Consider the following 23,156-nt stretch of genomic DNA (forward strand, 5'->3'; position numbering starts at 1 on the left):
CCAGCCAGGGCTCCATAGTGAGACACTGTCTCAAAAATAGCAATAAAAGAGGTAGGACCCTTGTAAGTGATTAGAGGTAAGGGTGGGACCCTTCTGAATGGGATGCACCATCATTTACAAAGGTCTGGGAACAACTTATACTCTGCACCATGTGAAGCCACAGTACAAAGATAGTGGGGAGAGGCCCTCACCAGACACATGTTGTTGCCTTCATCCTGGACTTCTAGCCTCCTAAAGTATGAGAAATAAGTGGTTGTGTTTAAGCTATCCAATCTGAACAAAAGAAGACACTTTTAGTGTTTAAAAACACATTTAATAAAAATCAGATTCATGAAGAAGTAGCAAACTCATGAGCAAACCAGGGGACCTGGTCTTGTCCAAGGTGCCCCACAGGATCAACGATGTGCAGGCTTCATTTGGTCAGGAAATCCATGGCAGCCCTCCTGCCAACTTCTGGCCACAGGGTTGAAGTTCAGCCTATCTGCAAGGAGTCAGGAACCCAACTCCTCCTATTGGTCTGCTAAGTACAGCAGTCTGCAAGGGACTGTGCAGGGCTTATCTGAGAAGGTATGATGTGCCACAGGCTAATACGAAGCAGAGGGGCAAGATTCGTCCCTTCTACGCAGTTTCTATTCAGGAGAAAGGCAAAGCTCACACTCTGGCATACCATGGAGGGGGTGGAGGGACAAAAGCACCCAGTACTCAGTAAGGAACACCTCTGAAGGCAGTGGTGGCTCCCAGATCTCTGCTAAGAAAATTGCTTCATAATGCTGGTTTCAATTTCTTAGTGGGCTGGACCCTGTCAGGGAAGAGCGTGACTAAAAGAGGCACAAAAGCCTATACCCACAAGGGGACAGAAAGGAAGGCCACAGAAACCTGTTACTCATCACTTGGGACTCTAGGGTCAGACTCTTTGTTCATGGGAGAACAGTTTACCAGGGCTCATAGGGTTGCCTGAGGGGGACAGGCATGTAAGTCACAGGGAAAGGGCGGGATCCAGGCAGCAGCTGAAGCAGCAACTAGAAGAAAGGGAGGCATAGTCACGACACACACAACACAGTGTGTCACAGTGAGCAGAGCAGCTGAGTGACCTGACTCCTGCAAAGCCTCCTGCGGACACTGTCCTACGAGTACTTCCCAGCGTCTCTGCCCACCAAATGCACATCCAGGACACAGCAGAGGAAGCCTGCCAATGTACACAAATGCTCCCACAAACAGCAGCCTTTCTACCTTGCCTGTATGAACTACATTTGAGCCTCTGCTTTGACTTCTACCACATCCCTGGGAGTGGTGAGGAGAAGGCAGCCCATTCTTCAGACCAGCAGGAGAGACATGAATTACCAAGGCAAGGTGGCCCTTGAAAAAATGCCATCAAGAAAAGCAGATGGACAGCAAGCAGCTGGAGAGAGCAGGCCAGGAACTGTAGTAGTAAGTTTGTCTGTAGTCCAAGAGAAGTCGGTTGCTGAAATGAACCAGGAGCTCCAAGTATAGAAGAGTTTCTGAGGGAGCAGAGTGCACCGCCCGCTTCACTCCCTGTCATGCAACAGGGGCTGGAAAGAAGGAAGATGCATAGGGATTAAAGACATGACCTTGGAAGAGCCCCTGAGCTTCAGGAGGCACACCAGGCTGAGCTGCTCAGATAGACCCGCCCCCTGCAGGGTGAACCCAACCGAGCCACCAGATTTTTCAGGGAAGCCCAAAAGTCCCCGAGACTAGTTCACAGCACATCTTCCCACATCTGCAGGCCAAGCACAGGCAAGACCTGCTTTCAGCATTTGATGTGTCACTAAGCACTGGCCACAGAGCTGGCACACCTTCACCAGGCTCAAGCCCTTCACTGTGTCATCTCACAAAGCCAAGGACTCTTACAGGGGACGGGGAAGCTTGGGAAGTCACTCCCAGGATTGCTGCTCTGATGCCAGAGTTCCCATCTGCCACTCAGTCTCCACCTTCAAGGTGCTTAGCTTTCCACCTAGCTACAGGATCAATCTTCTCAGCAAGGTGCAAGTCCTTTCTGGGTCCTTCTCTAGACCTGGCCTTACCCCACCGAGAGTGGGAGGCAAGCAGCCATACCTGTCTGTCAGTCAGAGCTCCTGGATCTGGACGTTTCCATGGTGAAGCCAGAAGAACATAGAGAACCAGCAGGCCAAAAGCCACAACCAAGATCCCAGTGCTGTTGGCAAAGACTGCCTCACTAGGCAGGCTGGAGTAGGGTTTGGTGACATTTTTCCTGAAAATGACAAAATAATGTAGGTCTTTGAAATAATTTTCTAACTTTTTTTTTAGTCAGCCTAGCAGGAGACTAGATTCCTATGACCTGGAATTAACATACCTCCTAAGCCCCTACCATAGTGCCAGGGAAGAACTTTGTAATGCTTTTCCTATGAGAAAAACGGAAGACCCAAGTGAAATGAACCTGCCCACATTTACATAATCAGTACATAGCACAACCAAGATCTCCAATTTTATTTGTTGCTCACTTTACCATACTACTTCAAAACCCAGGACGACAGCAGCTAGACATGCTGCTGTGGAGGCAGTCTGCCTAACTCAGTTCCTACGTCTGCCTTTTCTGGCTGTGTGCTCTTAGATAAGTTACTCTGTGCCCCACTACACTTTTTTTTAAACAAGGTCTCAATGGAGACCTGCCTGCCTTGAACTCACAGGATCTGCCTGCCTGTGGTAGTAGGATTACAGGCAGACACCACCATGCCTAGGTCATTATACTCTTTTGACAACAGCACCAAATGTTGTAGGTGCTTAAGAGGATTAAAGTTGGGGTGCTTTGAGCAACTTCTGACAAACAGTGAGTGCTGTATCACTTGATGTTCAGTAAGTATTGCCAGGTTACCAATTTCAACCTAAACACTGTCACCTTCCAGATCAGAATGGACTCAAGCCCAGAGGCTGACCTCTGCTGGCTGGGTCCTGTGATTATAGGATGCATCTCCTGAAGCCCCCACCCCCTCCCATATGCCTTAGTGTCAGAGGCCCCTTAGAACTTACAAAACAAAGAAAAGCTTCTCATTGATGCCGGAAATAACAGATGTGATGGACAGGGAAAGGATGCAGGCTCCAAAGTAGACATGCACAGGTTTCAGGAGGCTTCGCAGCCACTGAGATGCCCAGGGCAGCAGGAAGATGGCAAAGCCCAGGGACCACTGTGGACACAAGGGAGGAAGTCCCTGAAGCGACTGGTCGACTATAGTTGTACCCGTCTATCACGCCATCTACCCCCATATGACATCGATTACTCCTGCTGGCCACTGTCCTCTGGCCCTTCTTTTTCAACTCAGACATTGCCACCATGCACAGCCCCAAGCACACACCATACCTCACTGTGATCTGCCCATTTCTATTACACAAGTGTGTGAAAGCAACCAGCAACTTGTGTGTGAAAGGCTTACAGCAATATACTCAAAAAGCCCAGTCATCCTTGTTAGCTTTCAATGCCTGCCAGTCCTGGGTCATAAACAATTCAAGCACAGAACTGGCACTGGAATACTGAAACCCCTCTTAGAACTGCTTTGGTTCAAAGAGGGAAGAGTGGAGAAAGCAGGAAAAGAGGGTGCTTTGGAGTCAGCATGACATGTGGGATGACATGTGGGATGACAAAGTCAGGAGGGGTGGGCAGTCTAACGGGATAGGAGGCCAGAGAGAATATTTGGAGCTGAGGCTGGTAAAGCCACACCCAGAACCCATGGTCCCCATAAGGACTCAGAAGAGGGCAGAGGGCACCTACCTGACAGGCGAAGAAGATGACAGTGGTGATGCCCAGCCAGCTATGCAGGGAATAGAGGTGTGTGATTTTTGAATGGTTGTGGAACTGAAAGACAGCAACTAACCCCACAACGGTGAAGGTGAAGGCCAGCAGGTGCAGTGCTGCATGGAGAACTTTCCAGGGCAGTTTGGGCCCTACCCATGACAAGGGCAGGCGGTACACCAGCGAGGCTGCAGGAGAAAACAGTCCCAGGGCTTGGCCACATCGCCTTACACTCCCCTGCTGTGACCCCACATAAGTGTCAGAACATCAACTCCTGTCCTGGTTGGTTTCTTGTCAGCTTGACACAAGCTAGTTAGCTGAGAAGAGGGAATCTCAATTGAGAAACTCCCTCTCATCAGATTGCCTATAGGAAAGTATGTAGGGCATTTACTTTAACCACTGATATGGGAGGGCCAAGTTCACTGGAGGTGATACCATCCCTGGGCTGGTGGTCCTAGAAAGCAGAGATGGAGAAATGGCTCAGTTGTTAACAGCACTGGTTGCTCTTCCAGAGGGCCAGAGTTCAATGCCCAGCACCTACATGACAGTTCCCAGCCATCTGTAACTCCAGTCCCAGGGGTATCCAACACCCTCTTCTGGCCTCCATAGGCACTGGATACACATAGTGCACAGACATGCAGACAGAACAACCATACACACACAATAAAGACTAAAGATTAAGAAAGAAAGCAGGGTGAACAAGCCACGAGGTACAACCCAGTAAGTCACTTTCCTTCACAGCCTCTGCCTCAGTTCCTGCCCTCACTTCTCTTCACGCTCGACTAAAAGTATAAGGTGAAACAAACCTTTTCTTCCCCAAGTTGCTTTTGGTCATGCTGTTTTATCACAGTAATAGAAACCCTAACTAAGACTACTCAGTACCTGCCACCTTCCCGTCATTTATGAGAGGCAGTTGGCCAGGAAGGGCCAGTTAAAATGGGAGGAGCAGTTTCCTTAACTGTCCTGTCTCAATCCTGAGTGCAGCCTTGTGGGCTGATAAGCGCTGTCTTAGCATGGTCTCACCATACTGCATCCATACAGTCAAGGCCAGGTGGTACTGGCATATGCCTTTAATCCCAGCACTCAGGAGGCAGAGGCGAATGGATCTCCTTGTTGGGGTAGAGATTGGGGGACAAAAGAACCCAGGCATGAAAGCCAAGGGTGCAGCTCAGTACCTGTCTATCATGTGCAGAGCCCTGGGTTCACTTTCATTCCCAATATCACCAAAAGCAAAAAGAAAAATCTAAAGAGCTCAGGCATAGAGGTTCAAACCTAACATCTGCTCCTTACATGTCTGGCTTCTTCTAAGTCTGTTTCCTCTTCTATAAAAAAAAGATGACTACAAGCCGGGCGTTGATGGCGCATGCCTTTAATCCTAGCACTCTGGAGGCAGAGGCAGGTGGATCTCTGTGAGTTCAAGGCCAGCCTGGTCTACAGAGCGAGTTCCAGGACAGTCTCCAAAACAATACAAAGAAACCTTGTCTCGAAAAACCAAAAAAAAAAAAATCAACAACAACAACAAAAAAGATGACTACAGAGCCCAGAGTCCACCTCACAAACTTGCCCAAAGAACAAAATGGACACCTGGTGGTGGTGGCACATGCTTTTAATTCCACTTAAAAGGCAGAGGCAGGAGGATCTCTGTGAATTTGAGGCCAGCCTGGTCCACAGAGAGAGTTCCTGGACAGCCAGAACTGTTATACAGAGAAACCCTATCTTGAAAAAACAAAACAAAACAAAACAAAAGAGAACAACATGGAAAGCAAACATGGTAGTACATGCCTGTAATCCCAGCACCCAAGAGGCTGAGACAGGACTGCCGTATAGGTCAAAGTCAGACTGGGCTATATAGGAAGACCCTGTCTCAAAAAGAAGAAAGGGGGGTTGGGTATGGGGTGAGGGATAGGTCAGTGGGTAAAGTGCTTGCTGCATGAGCATGAGGGCCTGAGTTTAATCCTCAAAACCCATATAAAAAATCTGGACAGGGTAACACACACTTGTAATCCCAGCCCTGGGGAAGCAGAGACAGGATGCTTAGGCCAGCCTAACCTAATCAACTAGTCCCAGGCCAGTGAAGAGGCCTATCTCAAAAAATCAAAATGGGGTTCACAAGATAGCTCAGAGGTAAAAGCATTTGCCACACAAGCCTAATGACTTCAGTTTGATCCCTAGAACCCACAGTAAAAAGAGAACTGACTCCTAAAAGTTGTTCTCTGACTTCCACACGCATGACATGGCATGCCTATGCTCACATACACATACACAGACACCACCACCACCACCACACCAGTAATAAATAATATAGGAAAGAATTTAGGATAAGGCATAGAGGTACATGCCTTTAATCCCAGCACTTGGGAGGCAGAAGCAGGTGGATCTCTGTGAGTTTAAGGCCAGCTTAGTCTACAGAGAGAGTTCAAGGACAGCCAGGGATACACAGTGAGACCATGCCTTAAAATTTTTTTTAAAGAAAAATTTAAAGGTACAAGATGCTTAATAATGAATGACACCAGAGATTGTCCTATAGCCTTCACATACATACATACATGTGTACATGCATATGCATATAAAATATACATCATAAAAAGTCAAGGACCAGAGGGGATGATGTATGATGTATACATGGTAAGCAGCTTTTGCCAATGCTATCATCATTCCCATCCTACAATCAGGGTTCACTTCCCATGTTACAGGACACAGATTTGAATTCATGAGACAAAGATGGATCCTTGACTCAACTATAATAATATAAGAGGTTTCAGCTTCTTGTATTCTAGAGCAGGAGTCAAAATGCAGTGCCGGGCCAAATCTAGCCTGCCGCCTAATTCTGTGAATAACATTCTGTTGGGACACAGTTACATTCATGTGTTTTATGTGCTTCCCATGATACAATGGCAGAGCTGAGTAACTGCAATACGTATTACAATCATACCATTACAAAGCCTGAAAAAATTATGGTCTGGTCCTTTACAGACAGTTTCACTGACCTTGTCTCTGAGTATCTGGGAAGCTGTCCCTACACATTCCACTTCTTTCCCCAAATGATAGCTGGTCCCAGGAACAACCCAATTCACACTGCCATGATAGCCTCAAACTCAACCCCCAAAATATCATCCTTGGAGAGAGTAAATAGTGTTCTGCTCAGGCCCCTCACACTGTGAACACATTACTCACCAGCTCCATAGAGCACCACCATGCCAGAGACCATGAGCACAGGGTGCCAGTTGAACATGTGCACACTGCCATCCCAGGCAAAGCCGTCACGCCAGTACTGCATCCAATAGGCGGTGAAGAGGATGCACATTGATCCCAGGGACCCCAGGACCATGCAGAACAGGTAAAACCGTCCTGAAGCCATTCTGATCAAGAACTCCTAGAAAAAGCAGAAGTCACATGTCCTGGGCTAACCATGATGAACCCACACAGCAGCTAAAGGAAGTGACACTGACCTCCCTTTATACCTGTGGTAAAGAATCTTTTGCTTCAGTTCCCCTGTCCCCAGATGGCCTCAATGTTGAGTGAGGTAAGCTCACAATGAATGAGTCCCCACCCCTGCACCTGGGAGCACAGATGTGGAGCTCTAGTGAGATGACAAAGCCCTGGGCTCACATCCTTGGTACTGATTAACTTCCCTACACAGAACCAGAAGGTAAAAAATGACTGCCACACCCAACCCAGTAGAGAGACAAATCAAAACTCTAAATGCTTAGACCACACATTCCCAGGCCCTGGGTTCCAACATAAAGCAGCAAAACCACAATCTAAGAGGGGTACGCACATTCTAGGCTGGATATACATTCAACAAAATGACTGGATGTGGGGGCTGGAGAAGTCTCTCAGCGGATACGATCACTAATTCCCAACACCTACATGGTGGTTCCCAACAATAAAAATCTGTAATTCCAGTTCCAGGGAATCTAATGCCTTCTTCTAGTAGTTTCCATGGACAGGCATGCATGTGATACACAAACATATGGTACATATCCATATATATGTAAAATTTTTGAAGACAGTGCTTCTCTGTATAAAGCCCTGGGTGTCCTGGAACTCACCCTGTAGACCAAACAGGTCTTGAACTCAAAGATCTGCCTGTGCCTGCTTGGATTAAAGGTGTGTGCCACCACCACCAAGCCATATATATAATTTTTTTAAAACGATTGGGTGTGGAACAATTGTAGATGGCAAAGGTTTTTTGATTTGGGAATGTTTCCATGTTGCTTGTTTTGAGTGCTCATTTTGGTGACCAAAAGGTTTTAGGTTTGGCCAGACATAGTGGCACATGCCTTTAATATCAGTCCTTGGGAGGCAGAGGCAGGCAGATCTCTGAGTTAGAGCCTGTCTAGTCTACAGAGTGAGTTCTAGGACAGCCAGGACTACACAAAGAAACCCTGTCTTAAAAAAATAAAAGGAAAACAAACAAATAAAAAACTCAAAACCAAACAAACAAAAAACTCAAAAACAAACAAAACCCAACGAACCATAGTAAAAAAATAAATAAAAACAAACAAAAAACAAAGCCAAACCCCAAGTTTTAAGTTTCAGAATCTTCTAGACTTTTGGCTAGGAAGGCTCAATTCCTACCATTATTTTATTTATGTCACCTGTAAAAAAGTTCTAGGTGTTCCCACTTCTGTATAAAAAGGTCTTTCTTGCCAGGCAGTGGTGGCGCATGCCTTTATTCCGAGCACTCAGGAGACAGAGGTAGGTAGATCTCTGTGAGTTTGAGGCCAGCCTGGTCTACAGAGCGAGTTCCAGGATAGCATCCAAAGCAATACAGAGAAACCCTGTCTCAAAAAAAAAAAAACAACAAACAAACAACAACAAAAAGGTCTTCCTTTAAAGAAGATGAATTCCATGAGGCCAGGCCTCAACCCCAGGACCCTCCACTGCTCTCCTTGAACTAAGGCTGTTTCTACACCTGAGACTTACTTCTGCTTTCTCTTTTCTGCGGAAAGTCCAGAGGAGAGAAGAGGAAGCAAGAACTCAAGGTCTAGAAGGTCTAGAAAGTGATTATTTTTAGATTTCTACCAGGAACCAACTCAGCTTTCAGGCTTTCTCTGGTGAATATTTAAGTGACAAGCAGTTACTCTTAAAAAACAGGCAATGGTCCCTTTAGTATAAGTAAATCATGAGTCCATAGAAACACACAGAGAGAGAGAGAGAGAGAGAGACAAGTGGGGCAAAGGTCCAGTCCTGCTTCTAGTAACAGGAAGAATAGCCAGTGGTGCCCAAGGAGGAATAGCCAAATCATCACCTTCAGACCCAATAGAAGGCTGGCCTGGTCTCTGATTTTCATAGTCTGAGTACCCTGAGGAAAACACCTAACACTGCAAGATTTGTTCTCTGAAAAAAAAGTATGGCAATAAAAATTATTAATTGAACACCAGCTACGACCACTAGATACTGGCCCACAGTCCCACTTACTCCTCTTGATAACTCTTGTGAGGACTATCACCCAACCCTATACATGAAGAAACTAAAGCTCAGACATACTAAGTATCTAGCACCAGGACTGAGCAAGTCCACAGGAGTGTCAAACCTTTGTCTACTTGGCTCTAAGGCCTTAGACCTTTATCCTTATCGACAGGTTATAAGATCAAGACAAAAAATATGTAAGGACATTATTGAGAGTCAAGTACTATGACTTCACATTTATTACTATCATAGAATTTGAGAGGGGGGAGGGAGGGAGGGAGGGAGAGAGGGAGGGAGATAGGGAGAGAGAGAGAGAGAGAGAGAGAGAGAGAGAGAGAGAGAGAGAGAGAGAGAGAGAGAGAGAGAAGAGAGAGAGAGGTATGCTATGTGATGTATATGTTCAAGCATCCATAGAAGTCAGAAAAGGGTGTTGGGTTCTCTGGAGCTAGTTACAGTCAGTTGTGGACAAACCAACTTGGGAGCTAGAAACCAAATTCAGGTCCTATGCAAGAGCAGCCAGCATTCTTAACTACTGAGCCATCTCTCAGCCCCCAGCACAGGATTTTTATCCTAAGTACTAACAAAACCTACAGCTAGTTAGACAAGGTGGAACCTATGCCACTTGCTACTTGGGAGGCTGGATCAGGAGGATCACTTGAGTAAAAGAATTCAATACTAGCCTGAGCAACATAGTGAGACCAGCTCCCCCAACCCGGAAGCTAGCTCATGGTCCCCATGCCTGCCCAGGCCTCTCAGCAGCCTTGAGATATGTATGTCACACTGCCAGCCAGCCAGCAGCAGCAGATGCTGGACTCTCACCAGGTGACCCACATTAGTAGCAACATCTGGGAAAGGGCCGAGGGCTAGAGAACACACAGCTTCCTGACTGAGCTACTGGGTCCAGGGATGTTACCCAGCCTCAGAGCTACTTCCTTGAGTCACGCAGAGCAAAAGAGGTTCGGGGTTATCAAGTGTCTGCCTAGCACACCTCCATTCCTCCAGTGAAATGCTCCAGTCATTCGACAATATTGACTTCTGCAGTTTACTTATTTACTTTCTACAAAGGAAAAGAGGAGGCAACGGTCCCTTTAGCCCTTGTCCACTCTCAGCCACTGAGAATGTGTTCTATAAAATGTTCTCTCTGAACACTGTTTACTTGAGGGTGCCCCCATCTCACCTTGTAATAAACTCCACATATCTTCTATACTGAAAGTTAAAACTGGGAGTGTGGTTCATACCTGTAATCCCAGCAATCCAGAGGTAAAAAGCAGAAGAACCAGAAGGTCAAGGTCATCTTCAGATATATGTGCATAGTCAAGGCTAGCCTAGGCTATATAAGACCCTAGCTCAAAACAAACAAATAAACAAAAAACAAAAAATCAAAATCAAAAGGCAGGAGTGGGCTCAGTATAGTTAAGAGTACATATTGGTTTCGCAGAGCACCAGAGTTGAGTTCCCAGAACCCACATCAGACAGTTCACAGCTGCCTATAACTTCAACTCCATGGGACCAAATACCCACTTCTAGACACCCCAGACACCTGCTCACATGTGACATTCACACAAACATACACACACACAATACATATGTATATATATATATATGTATGTATACACACACACACACACATATTTGAGGGGAAAAGGAAAAGGGAAGGCAAAAATTTTCATAAGGAACTGTACCCATGCCGCTTACAAGTCCTGGATTACTGCTTTGTGGCAGACTTAGAACAGATGATTGTGGCACTTCTGTGACAGAAGGCAGGAAAGTTATATTGCTGACCACAGCTCACAAATAAGCCCTTTCTTTTCCTAACCTAGCAAAAGCAAGGGAAAGAACATGTTCGAATGAAGAGACTAAGAGCATTTGTACTGAGAGAGCCCTTTGGACTAAGATTTAAAGACATGAGCACCACAGCTGAAGTCTCCTCACTCTGCCAAGCCCCATGCTCAGGAGGGGAGGCAGCAAACTCCTTAGGCTTTAGAGGGCTTATAAAGTCTCTGTCACAATTGTGTCATTCATTCTGGGCTGATGCAATACAAGAACAGCCAAGAGTATCTTAACAAATTAGTATGACTGTGCCTCACTAACACTTTATGGACACTGATGTCTAAGTTTCATACGATTTTCACATAGTTTAAAAGTGGAAAAACCAGCCGGGCGGTGGTGGCACATGCCTTTAATCCCAGCACTCAGGAGGCAGAGGCAGGTGGATCTCTGTGAGTTTGAGGCCAGCCTGGTCTACAAAGTGAATTCCAGGACAGCCTCCAAAACAATACTGAGAAACTCTGTCTCGAAAAACCAAATAAATAAGTAAATAAATAAACAAATAAATAAAGTGGAAAGGCCACTCAGGGTTAGATGAGGCCTATGGGGTGTAGTTTATCTATCCAGGCTTAAGACTTGTACCTAATCTTTATCTTTATTTAATGTTTTCCTCAATTCTCTGGCTAAAGGGTTCTCATAGGCTGAAGAAACCAGAACCAGTCCCAGGGGTAAGAAATGAATCTTCATTCAGTCCTTCCTCTCAGGAAAAGGCTGCACTCCAGATGCAGTTACTTTTCAGACCATGGGGCAGTTTGTTGCTCTCTCCTCAAAGACGGAGGAACATTAAGAATCCCGCAGACCAGGTTTAGAGTTCAAATCCTATCAACCCACGTCTTACAGTTCAAAAGCACTGCAAAGTTGGGATCCAAAGGACAGTGACTTGGTCAAGGCAAGTGGCAAGCCTGGAACGGGCATCCGGGTCCTGTCCTCAGTTCCCAGAACTCATTTCCAAGGGCAGCTCCTCCAAAGTGCAGGACTCAGGAGTGAGCGACCTATAACATTCCACTCAGGAGTGTGAAGAAAGTCACCTTAGCACAAGTGCTCACAGGCTGCTCCTTCGTCCTTCGGACGGTCAGATCTGTTCGAGGCACAAGGGGTAGACGCTGATCCCTCTGGTCAGCCTGGTCCTAGCAAGTTTTAGATAAGAAGCCTTCTTTCTGAAAAGCGGCAAAGCCTCTACAAACACCACCTGTGGTACAGTATGGAAGGGGCACGGAAAGCGTCCGATTCTTAAAAGGAAAAGCAGGCTGAATGCCAGGATATGACAGCGCGAAGCAAGGAAGCAGTGGGGCCACCGCTGGAAGCCACGTCCCGGCTCTCCCAGCCCGGGCTCTTTCTCACCCCTAACCACACAGTGGGACACCTCGGGGCCAGGTCTCTGCGACCGTTTGGCCGCTGCCAAGCGCGGGAGCTGCCACTAGCCAGGCTCCTCCAGGACGTTGAAAAACTCACTTTCCGGCAAGCCTGCAGTCCGCGGGATTCGCTACAGAGGGCGCTGCCTGGAAACTTATAGGCTCGGGCACTTCCGATGGTACGCTAGGGCGTCTGGGAAATGAAGTTTGCGTGCTAAGGCGCGAGTTCCTGGACGGATTCGCAGGAGCCCTGCGTCCTGTGGTGTGCCTTGTCTCTAACCCCACCCCCATCCTGAGGAAGGAGAAATGCTGGCGTTAACAGCCTCTCGCCTAGGGCCCGCCCTCAGCGAGGGGCATGGAAGGACCAGGCACGGAGAGAGGGAAGGCCCAAACACGGCGGGCAATTAGCCATCTACTTCCGGAATTTAAAGCCGGCTTCCGGAAGCCGAGACTGGGTTTCCATGACAACCGACGTTGGCTCTTTGAGGTGAGTATAGTTGATGAGCCGAGCGAAGAGTGGCCAGAAGTCAGAATTTTTTGTTGCCGTTGCCTTTGCTGTGGGCCTTCTGCCGAGGCATCGATCTGTGGGAGGATTGGGAAGGGTAAGGAAAACCGCGTTAAACTGGAGGGTGCTTCTAAGGGATGCTCACAGTGGCCCTCGTTAAGTGACGCGTTTGGCCCTTGGGATCTGGAGAAAATGACTTGAACTCTAAATGTGTGTCCCTGCCTGTAGCTAGGGGATAATTCTTTCCTACCATGCAGAGTGTTGGGAGGATTAAAGGAAATTCTCTTGGTCAACAAGATTATCCTGGCGCCGGTACCTGGAGAGAGAGGAGAGTGAAAACTCAAGCCCAGAAAAGCTTGGATATTCGTATGTCCAATAACATGGGGCTTTTCCACCATAGGAGGTGGACAGGGTCTGGGACTCTCAGAGCCCCTGAAAAACAGGGCTTATATGCACTAAAATGACTGCTTTTCAAGGCCAGGGATTAAGTAGGTTATGCATATACTCCCTTACTCCTGCTGCTGTGTTTCTGTCATAAGCTTAATAAGCTCTTCTAGGAAGGTACTGTGTCCTCTGAGCTCTTTCTGTCTGACACTGCCTATTTATATGAGACCACACCCTCCACTTAGATATCTGTCAGTTATGAAATAGACTGGCCGCACAGTGCCTCCATCAGAATAGCACTCTGCCACTTACCAGCTGTGTAATCTGCCAAATTAGTTCACCTTGCTGGGCCTCAGTGTTCTCATCTATGAATTGGGGAAAATGAAAGTGTCTCCTACTTCATGAGGTTATTGTAAGATTTAAATAATATCTGTGATGGAAACAGTCTCTAGGGTGTTGCATGTAATATGTAAGGATTTATTACTTCCACTACTACAACATAACCAGGCTGTCACTTGTCTGTAAGTGCTCCTGAATATTCTTGGTTAGGCCTGTGCATTTGTCAGGTGTAACGAGGTGCTCCTGTAAAACAAGCACTCAGGAAGCTGAGGCAGGAGGATCAAGAATTCAAAACCAGCTGGGGCTACATAGCAAGTTCGGGGGAAAGAAGGAAAAAGAAAAGAGCTGTATGTGTAAAAGGACCCAGGTGTGGAGAACAGTCTGGTGTTACTAGTCTCTAGAAAGAATGGCAATTGAGGTGCCGTGGGGCAGAGTCAGGATGGGTGTGGTCTGGCTTTCTCTTGTTTTGTTTGCAGAAGAGGCTTGGCTGTCTTAGCCCAGGCCAGACTCAAACACTCAGTCCTGTTTCTAGCTCCTGAATATTGTGATTGCAAGTGTATGCCGCTACTCCTGGGCTTTAGCTGGGTTTTTGTTTTCTCTATTGTTTTGTTTTCTCGGTGTTTTGCTTACTGGTGCTCAGTAATGTTTTATCACTAGGCTTCTAGTGTTGCTCTCTTTGTCATATCTTCCTTCCTTCCTTGATTCTCTCCCCTCCAAACAGGTCCTTGCATCAGAGCCAGGGAAACAGCTCTGATTTGGAAAAACTAGACTTCTCTCCCCAAATACCCGGTAGAGAAGCAGAAGTTATCCTCTACAGAGCTGTGGAATGTGCACTTGGGAGTCCCCAAAAGCAAACAGAAGATGCTCCAAACTAGCAACTACAGCCTGGTGCTCTCCCTGCAGTTCCTGCTGCTGTCCTATGACCTGTTTGTCAATTCCTTCTCGGAGCTACTCCGAATGGCTCCTGTCATCCAGCTGGTGCTCTTCATGTGAGTATAGGAGACAGACTTGAAAAGCTGAATCCAAACAGTTTGAAGGGTCTGACAGTCACAGTTGAGCATCTTAAAAGTCATCAGTGTGTCCAGAAGTCTGTGCTGTCTGGGGGTTTGGGGTGACTATATTTCAGAGAAGAACAGATTTCATGGTGTCCCTTAGAACTTAGGGCCATCTCTTAAGTCCGCACATAACCCTCACTTGGCTATACTTTATGTGTCCACAGCATCCAGGATATTGCAATTCTCTTCAACATCATCATAATTTTCCTCATGTTCTTCAACACCTTCGTCTTCCAGGCTGGCCTGGTCAGCCTCCTATTCCATAAGTTCAAAGGGACCATCATTCTAACTGCTGTGTACCTCGCCCTCAGCATCTCCCTTCATATATGGGTCATGGTAAGAGTGAAAGCCCTGAATTCTTACATGTTTAATTTTTAAAAACTTTATACAGGTATTGTGTTATGTCAGTGTGCAGGTGGATAGAGCTCTGGGTGCCAAATGATAACTTGTGGGAGCTGGTTCTCTTCCATCGTGTAGGTTCTGGGGATTGAACTAAGGTCATCAGGCCTGGCAGCAAATGCCCCCAACCACTGAGCTGCCTCACCAGGCCTTTCACATCTTTAAGGAGCTAGAAATACCTTGGCATGGTGGCTAAAACATGTAATTCTAGCACAGTAGGCTAAGGCAAGAGGATTACCACAAATTCAAGGCCATCCCAGGCTACACAGTTAAGTTCTAGACCAGCCTGGGTTATAGTGTAAGACCCTGCCTCAAGAGGGGAAAACAAGAAAAATGTGGTAGTGTATACCTGTAATAATTAGTTCTCTAAAGACCATGGCAAGTTCAGTCTGGGCTACATATAAGTTCAAAAGCAAGCTTTGCTGAACCATTCTTCCAACTCAGAACATGATGGACTAGAGAGATGGCTTAGCAGTTATGAGCACTTGCTTCTTTTGCAGAAGATCTAGATTTGGCTCACAATCTCTTGTAACTCCAATTCAAAGGGATCCAACTCTTTGGGCTCTGATGGCACTGGCACATACATGGTACACATATGCACAGGAAGCACTCACATATACACATAAAAGTAAATCAGTTTCCAGACATGTGTGGCGCACGCCTTTAATCCCAGTACTTGGGAGGCAGAGGCAGGCAGATCTCTGTGAGCTAGAGGTCAGTCTGGTCTATAAAAATAGTTCTAGCCAGCCAGGACTTAATAGCATTATACACCATGCCAAAAATAAATAAATCTCTCTCTTTTTAAAGAAGTATGAAAAACACGATGTACACAAAGAGATAGAAGAAATGGGGATGCAGAAATCAGAAGCTATGAAAATCAGATCTGATCTGGGGTCTATGTGACATAGATGCTTTATATTCAGGCTGTTGATCTGATTCATTCCTACAGATACAAAAGGCTTGATTTAAAAAGCAACACAAAACAAAAACAAAACACCCGGAAGAAAATGGTAAGGGCTAGGGAATATAGCTTGGCAGCAGGGTATTTACCTGGAAGGCTCAGTGCCCTAGGTTTGATAAAACCCCATCCTGCCAAAAGGAAATCCAACTAGAAGTCTCTGTCCTCTGGAAATTCTGGTAGAAGGTGGCTATATGAAGGTGTTCTGGATGGAGTTTAGCATGTGACAGTTCATAGGCACTTTGTCCAGCTTTCTGTCTTATAGAATCCAGGGACTTTTCTATTTGTAGCAGTCAGTTTACCTACCAGGGTTAAAACAGGAAGTTGAGTCTGTTTTGTCATCAGATACATGGGTAGGTGGGTGTTTACCGGGGTTAGGGTTAGTGTTCCGTGGTTAATATTACAGGCATTGGGTGTCTCTGAGAAGCAGCCACTCGAGTGTTGCTTTCCTCTCTGCCCAGTGCTGAGTCCCCATCTTTATACCAGAAACTCAATCCCCAAGATTTTTCTCCTTAGTTTTCCTGTAGGTTCCAGATTAGATCTAGTTCTCATGGTTTCAGGTTGCTTTTTTAAGAATATAATTTGGAAGTTTATGTCAGTGTGTACACGCATGTGTGTGTGTTTGTGTGTGTGCATGTGGCTGAGTGGGTGCAGGTGCCCCAGAAGAAGGAGTTTGATCTGCAGCTGGAGTTACAGGCGTTGTGAGACACCCAGTGTAGGTGCGAGGAACTAAACTCTGGTGCTCTGAAAGAGCATCAAATGCTCCTAGCCATTGAGCTGTCTCTCTGTCCCCTCTCTCCTTCCATTTTTACATTTACTTGGGTTCCTGGGAGGTCTTGCAGGCCATTACCATTCAGATTTCTTCCGTTTTATAATTTTTTCCATGTTTTTGGATAGCTTATGTTTCTCTTATATGCTTATTTTGATGAAACTTATTAAAATCCCTGACTCTGTGTTAGGAGTGTGGCCCCAGGGTTAGAGCTCTTACCTAGAATTTGTGAGACCCTGGCCTTGGTTCTCAGCATCACAAACAAAATAAAGCGGTCACTTTTTTGCTTTTCATTTGACCCACTGTGTGGGTGCCGCTGGGATGCCACAGAGAAGAAGCAGAGCAGTGTGCAGGGGTCCAGGGGCTTCCTCTCCCAGAGTTTGTGCTCCTCTTCCTGGAGCCCTGTGTTCAGGCTGTTGATGTGATTGAGCCCTGAGCCTAAATGCACCGAAGTTGTGACCTTCTCCTGAGCCTGAGACTGAGGCCTGGACAGTGAGCACCGAAGCTCCTGAGATCATTTCTTCTTGACAAAGGCAATAGAGTGGAAGGAGATAAATGCTTCAGTTCAAGCTTAGAGGAGATCCCTTTGAAGCAAAAAAAAAAAAAAAAAAAAAGGTGGGGAAACAGGGGGGCAGCTGAGAGATGGTAAGATAACTAAACAGGTAAAGGAACTTGCTGCCAAGCTTTACAACCTGAGTTTGATTCCATGACAGAAGGAGAGAACGGACTCTATCTCTGCATGCATGCTGTGTCATACTGGCGCACGCATACACACACACACACACACACAATTTTTGTTAATTAAAGATTTTTTTGAGACAGAGTCTCACTACTATGGTCTTGGTTGGTCTAGAACTCATTATTTAGGTCAGGCTAGCTAAAAATTCTATTTACTTGTTTTATGTGTATGAGTGTTTGCCTGCATATGTACATCATGAGCATGCCCAGTGTCCACAGAGGCCAGAAGAGAGCACTGGATCCCCTGAAACTAGAGATATAGTATTGTATAGGAGTTATAGGAGCCATTGTGTAGGTGCTAGGAACTGAATATAGGTCAGTGCTCTTAACCACTTAACCATCTTTCCAGCCTCATAAGAATCTTTACAGAGGAGTTTGAGGCTTTGGCCTTGTGAAAAGAAGTAAGATTAGAGTGAATTTTTTAACCAAGTGGCTTTGCTGCTTTCAAGCAAGTAGAAGATGTAATAGTGTCACGTAGATGTAATAGTGTCACGTAGATGTAATAGTGTCACGTAGATGTAATAGTGTCACGTAGATGTAATAGTGTCATGTAGCCTTTAACCTTTCCCTTTCTACTCCTGTCTCCTTTAGAACCTGCGATGGAAAAACTCCAGCGGCTTCATTTGGACAGACGGACTTCAAACACTGTTTGTATTCCAGAGACTAGGTGAGGAGTGGAGCAGCTTCAGGTGTACTCATGTCCTGCTGTGTCCGGCAGCACAGCCTTGATTCTGGCTTCCCGGCTCCATCAGGATGGCCTGGGATGGTTGGGACAGCCACACAGAAAGGAAAGAGGAAGGGCTGCACTCCTCTCTTCCTGGGAGACAGGGAGAAGCCTGGGGCAGTGCCGGGGCCAGCTGGGCTTGGCTTTCCCCGAAGGGATTTACTGAGGCTGTCCCTGACTGAAGCTACTCTCTGCTTTTGTCCTCAGCGGCAGTGCTATACTTCTACTTCTACAAACGGACAGCTGTGAGACTGGGCGACCCCCGCTTTTACCAGGACTCACTATGGCTGCGAAAGGAGTTCATGCAAGTCCGAAGGTGACTACTTCATGTCCCGTTGGCGAATGCCTTTCCTTCCTGGTAGAAACTTCTGGGCTGCTCTCCAGGGAAGGACAGCCCTTGGCACCAGGAGACACGGACTTCTTAGGACATGCTCAGGCCAGCTGTGCTCAGCATTCAAGAAGGAAGACTCTCAGGCGTGGTTGGAAACTGAGGCAGGAGAATTTTTATGAGTTTGAGTCCACCCTGGGCCTACCTAGTGAGTTCTAGGATAGCCTGCAGAGAGAGACCCGATCTCAGAAAGAAGGAAGACCTTCCCCATTCCAAGTTAAAGTATTTCCCCAGACTGTAGAACAAAGTGCAATCTTGCCTCCTACCTCAGTCCATCCTTTTCCTTCTCCTCTTGCTCCGTACCACGCACTTTCTCTTCCCCCCCCGTCCTTCCCAAGGGCTCTGCAGCTCTGGAGCTCCCACTCTTTGAAGCTTACGGTTCATTCAGCTTTTAGGTATCAGCCTCCCAGCCCACCCTGCTCTCCTGATACCATACTTGAGGGACTGGAGGTTATAGACAATGATGGGCGTGTCCTGCTAACCAACCACATCTTAGTCATTTAGACTTTATAACCAAAGTACTTTTTTACAGTTCTAAAAGGAAATAAATTGAATCTCTCTCTCTCTTTTTATAAATGGTAAAGTCTGTGTCTATCTAGGTGTCTTCATGGTGGAGAGGTATACCAAGTCAGAGAGTCTCTTTGACCCATGGGGCAGATTGAGCTATAAACTAGATAGAGATTCACACTGGGCTTCGATATGAAGACTGTCTCTAACAAAACGAAACAAGAGTTCTGTTCTGGTACTTACTTCTTTGGAAATTCAAGGTGTGATCTCATGCCTGCCCCCAGATTTCTGTGCTTCCTTCAGATTCTATGTTTGCTAGAAGCGAAAATTGCCCTCAGGAGAAAAAAAATGCTCCAGCACCTGTTTGGCAAAGGAAAGTTTTAGAATTTGTATGCTACTTTCTTTTTGGTGTTAGGAGAGGGGGTTAGGGACAGGATTTCTCTGTATAGCCCTGGCTGTCCTGAGCTAGCTCCATAGACCAGGCTGACCTTGAACTTAGAGGGATCCACCTGCCTCTGCCTCCCAAATGCTGGGTTTAAAGGCGTCACCGCCATCACCTGGCTATATGCTGCTTTCTATTGCTGGAGTAACATGTAACAAACCATCACCAGGCTCAGTAGTGTGCATCCATCCCTGTGCAGTTCACTGGCACAAGGTGGGGTTCAGCTGATCTGGGCTGATGAGGGTGACTGCAGCTGGGCCTGCTCAAGTCTGTTTGTGGTCAGCCATGGTAATCTTGGACCTTTAACTTGGCTAGCCTAGGATGACCTCAGAAGGAATAACAGTTTACTGGGCTGCGGGTCTTATGACTCATCCACCAGCAGACTACCCTGGGTCTGTGCGCATGATGGTGACTTAGAGCAGGAGAGAGCGTGTCACATTGCACTCACAGGTCAGTCTTCTATTTAAATTCCTATTGGTCAAAGCTAGTCATGTGACCTAAAACAAGGGCAAAGTAGAAGCAGCACAAAGTTTCAAGGCAGAAGGTTTGGAAAGGACTGGGAGTGTAGCTCAGCACCACAGCATGAGCAGAATATGGCCTTGGGTTTGATCCCCAGCACCAAAAGAGAGCGTGAATACAGGACAAAGAGCAGACTATTAACCAGATGAGACCATAACTGAGGAGCATATAGAATGTTTCAGCACAATGACTAACACATTGAAGAGGACAGGTAGCAAATACTGATGCTGAGGACTTCTGGACTGTGACACTGAAGCAAGAACGAAGCCATAGATGCTACAGTACCTGAATGAAAACCCCTGTGTTCTAGAAAAACTAGTGTGTACACTGAACTTTTAGTTTTTTATTATTTGCATATGTCACCAAATACTCTTCTTTTGATTTTTTTTTCATATAAAAAATTTTACCAGCCAGGTCATGGTGGCGCACACCTTTAGTTCCAGCACTTGGGAGGCAGAGGCAGGTGGATCTCTGTGAGTTTGAGGCCAGCCTGGTCTACAAGAGCTAGTTCCAGGACAGCCTCCAAAGCCACAGAGAAACCCTTTCTCGAAAAACCAAAAAAAAAAAAAAAAGGTCCAAACTTTTCTTAAGAACTAAACAAAACGCCTGGATTTGGTGTAAGGCCAAAGTTTGCTAACTTCTGCTTTACATTTGAGACCAGCTTGGGCATTATAGTAATATCCAGTCCCAAAAGGCTCAGTGTGTAAAAGTGCTTTCCATACAAGCCTGGACCTGAGTTAAAATTCCTAGAATCCACATAAAAATCCAGATAAGGGTACTGGAAAGATGGTCAGCACTTGGTGCACTTGCAGAGGAGCAGGGCTCAATTCTCAACACTAGATCAAAGGGGGGAAGCTATGTGAGTGAGATCCTGAGATCTGGGGGCTGCAGCTTCCAGCCCAGCCTCGGGCTAGTAGACTGTACTTTCCTGAGTCCACTGGTGCCATCCAGTCCTGCTTGTCAGTGGGGGCAGACGTTTGTGTCTCTTGTCTTTTGAAGCTCTGCATGTGGTTTGTTTGCAAGGCTCCTCTCCTTGCCAGGTGTCCTGCCATAGGAGATAATTGTAGGCTGCTAGCTTCTAAGTTATGTAGATTTGACTATGAAGATTTCCTTGACTGTATGAATACTTCCACACCACGGCCCCATGGTTAGCCAGTTACAAGTACAAGAAGGAGTTGTGTCCAATAATTGATTAATACACTGCTGTGATTTTGGGAGACAAATCCCACTATGGGAAAGGGGGAGCACCATGGCTTCACAAGGGCATTTCAGAGATGACAGTGACTATTCAAAAGGCAGGTATCCCCAAGGCTTTGCAAATGTGGTTTCTCTCCAGCAGAATGCACTGATGACAATCCCGGTGGGTTAGCCTAGTAAATATGTCCATTGGACAGCAGCACCTCTTAATCCTGCGTCTTAAGATTGAAGGTGTGTACCACCACCTCCTAGCTTCTAGCTGCTGGGATTAAAGGTGTGTGCCTGGCTTCTGTGGCTTGTGGCTGACTTTGCTTTCTGAATCCTCAGGCAAGTTTTTTTTTGTTTGTTTTTGTTTTTTTGTTTGTTTGTTTTGTTTTGTTTTTTCGAGACAGGGTTTTTCTGTGGCCTTGGAGGCTGTCCTGGAACTCGCTTGGTAGTCCAGGCTGGTCTCGAACTTACAGAGATCCGCCTGCCTCTACCTCCCAAGTGCTGGGATTAAAGGCATGCGCCACCAATGCCCGGCTCTTTTTGGTTTTTCAAGACAGGGTTTCTCTGCATGGCTTTGGAGGCTGTCCTGGAACTAACTCTTGTAGACCAGGCTGGTCTCGAACTTACAGAGATCCGCCTGCCTCTGCCTCCCGAGTGCTGGGATTAAAGGCGTGCGTCACCAACGCCCGGCTCCTCAGGCAAGTTTTAATAAATCATAAATAATATATCACTACAATATTATTTCCCTTTATGTGTATTCTGTCTGTCTTTGCACTACATGCATGCGTGTTACCCACAGAAACCAGGAGAGGGTGTCAGATGCCCTGGAAATGGAGTGACAGACAGTTGTAAACTGCCATGTGTTTGCAGGGAATCTAACCCTGGTCCTCTAGGAAAACAGCCAGTGCTCATGACTGCTGAGCCATCTAGCCAGCCCCAGTACATTTTGTTTAAGCCAAATGAGTTCTATAATTCCAGAACTGGTATGGAGGATGGGAAGAGAGACAGGAGAGTCACACTGTAGCTTTTATCAAAAGTTCAATGGCAGAAACAACAGGAAAAACCCTGCCTTAAAACCAAGGTGGAGAGGCGCCTGAGTGCTTAAGAACAGGCAGTCTCCCAGAGGACTCGGGTATGGTTTCCAGAACCACACAGGGGCTCATCATCTGTAACTCCAGCTCCAGGGGAGCCGATGCTCTCTGCCCTCTGAAGGCACATAGCACATAAACTCACATGGGCACACACATTAACTAAAAAAAAGTAGGAGAGAACTGAGAACCCCCAAATTGTCCTGTGCATAGGCAGGCACACTTTCCCCACCCCTTCTCACACATATGTACAAACAAAATAAAATCTAGTAAATAAATAGGCAAAATGTATGCGCAAATGCCAGAAATAAAAACAAAACTGCCCTAACAATAAACCCTACCTAACTACTTGGAGCCTGCCCCGTGTCTTTTAATGCCTTCACAGAAACATCTAGAGTATAACACCCAGTGACCCATGGTCTTACCTCAAATGTCCAGTCTCAAGAAAGATAACTGGATAGAAAACTTACTACTTAACAAGATTGTGAGATGTCTGCTTACTTCTATAGACATGAATCCCACACAAATGACAAGAGATGAGGTCAAGCAACTCCCCTTAACTGTATCAAAGAACCCCCACTCTTGCTTCCTCTGTTGGGGAAGTCTCTGAGAATTCACCCATATCTCTCCTTTTGTCTCTCCCATGTCAGCTGAACTGATGGTGCACACTTGTGGTCCCAACCCTCTTGTGTACTGGGGGTTGAGAAAGACTGAGCCAAGAGGATTACTGTGAGTTCAAGGCCAGCTCAGTCTACATAGTGAGTTTTAGGCCAGACTGAATGATACAGTGAGACTCAAT

The 23,156-nt window shown here is 46.4% G+C and overlaps 2 protein-coding genes across 11 annotated transcripts; one reads left to right on the forward strand and one right to left on the reverse strand.

The window, feature by feature from the left end:
- Positions 1-291: 291 nt before the first annotated feature.
- Positions 292-12,596, reverse strand: LOC101841130 (cytochrome b ascorbate-dependent protein 3). 9 transcript variants are annotated; one of them, XR_005877893.1, is made up of 7 exons: positions 12,034-12,449; positions 6,938-7,136; positions 3,743-3,951; positions 3,007-3,161; positions 2,074-2,230; positions 1,342-1,550; positions 292-1,019 (listed from the first exon to the last, which is right to left on the reverse strand). XR_005877893.1 is itself a non-coding variant. In XM_040747676.1 (7 exons), exons 3-7 carry the CDS (start codon positions 7,119-7,121, stop codon positions 933-935), a joined length of 792 nt encoding a protein of 263 aa, XP_040603610.1. In that variant the 5' UTR covers positions 7,122-7,136; positions 12,034-12,194; positions 12,458-12,593; the 3' UTR covers positions 292-932. The 9 variants fall into 9 exon arrangements, 8 of the variants coding, with proteins under 8 accessions (XP_040603610.1, XP_040603605.1, XP_040603615.1 ...); XM_040747676.1 differs by lacking the exon at positions 1,342-1,550 and adding an exon at positions 12,458-12,593 and having other exon boundaries at positions 12,034-12,194; XM_040747671.1 differs by lacking the exon at positions 1,342-1,550 and having other exon boundaries at positions 12,034-12,194; positions 12,347-12,479.
- A 105-nt stretch (positions 12,597-12,701) lies between these two features.
- Positions 12,702-19,188, forward strand: Tmem138 (transmembrane protein 138). 2 transcript variants are annotated; one of them, XM_013111990.3, is made up of 5 exons: positions 12,702-12,844; positions 14,307-14,574; positions 14,805-14,976; positions 18,096-18,171; positions 18,436-19,188. In XM_013111990.3, the coding sequence occupies exons 2-5, from the start codon at positions 14,447-14,449 to the stop codon at positions 18,546-18,548; spliced, it is 489 nt and encodes a 162-aa protein (XP_012967444.1). In that variant the 5' UTR covers positions 12,702-12,844; positions 14,307-14,446; the 3' UTR covers positions 18,549-19,188. The 2 variants fall into 2 exon arrangements, with proteins under 2 accessions (XP_012967444.1, XP_005063897.1); XM_005063840.4 differs by having other exon boundaries at positions 12,829-12,959.
- The last annotated feature ends 3,968 nt before the right edge of the window (positions 19,189-23,156 follow it).

The sequence above is a fragment of the Mesocricetus auratus genome, unplaced genomic scaffold (assembly GCF_017639785.1).
Source record: "Mesocricetus auratus isolate SY011 unplaced genomic scaffold, BCM_Maur_2.0 Super-Scaffold_4256, whole genome shotgun sequence".
NCBI lineage: Eukaryota > Metazoa > Chordata > Mammalia > Rodentia > Cricetidae > Mesocricetus > Mesocricetus auratus.

What these genes read in the sequence shown, in the direction of transcription:
- LOC101841130 (XM_040747681.1), bottom strand. Translation starts at nt 7,121, where the DNA reads ATGGCTTCAGGACGGTTTTACCTGTTCTGCATGGTCCTGGGGTCCCTG. An exon ending in GAGAAGCTTTTCTTTGTTTT is followed by an intron (nt 2,231 to 3,006) that starts GTAAGTTCTAAG and finishes TGTCATTTTCAG; the next exon opens with GAAAAATGTCACCAAACCCT. An exon ending in GAGCTCTGACTGACAGACAG is followed by an intron (nt 1,020 to 2,073) that starts GTATGGCTGCTT and finishes CCTTTCTTCTAG; the next exon opens with TTGCTGCTTCAGCTGCTGCC.
- Tmem138 (XM_013111990.3), top strand. Translation starts at nt 14,447, where the DNA reads ATGCTCCAAACTAGCAACTACAGCCTGGTGCTCTCCCTGCAGTTCCTG. An exon ending in CCCTTCATATATGGGTCATG is followed by an intron (nt 14,977 to 18,095) that starts GTAAGAGTGAAA and finishes TGTCTCCTTTAG; the next exon opens with AACCTGCGATGGAAAAACTC. An exon ending in GTTTGTATTCCAGAGACTAG is followed by an intron (nt 18,172 to 18,435) that starts GTGAGGAGTGGA and finishes TTTTGTCCTCAG; the next exon opens with CGGCAGTGCTATACTTCTAC.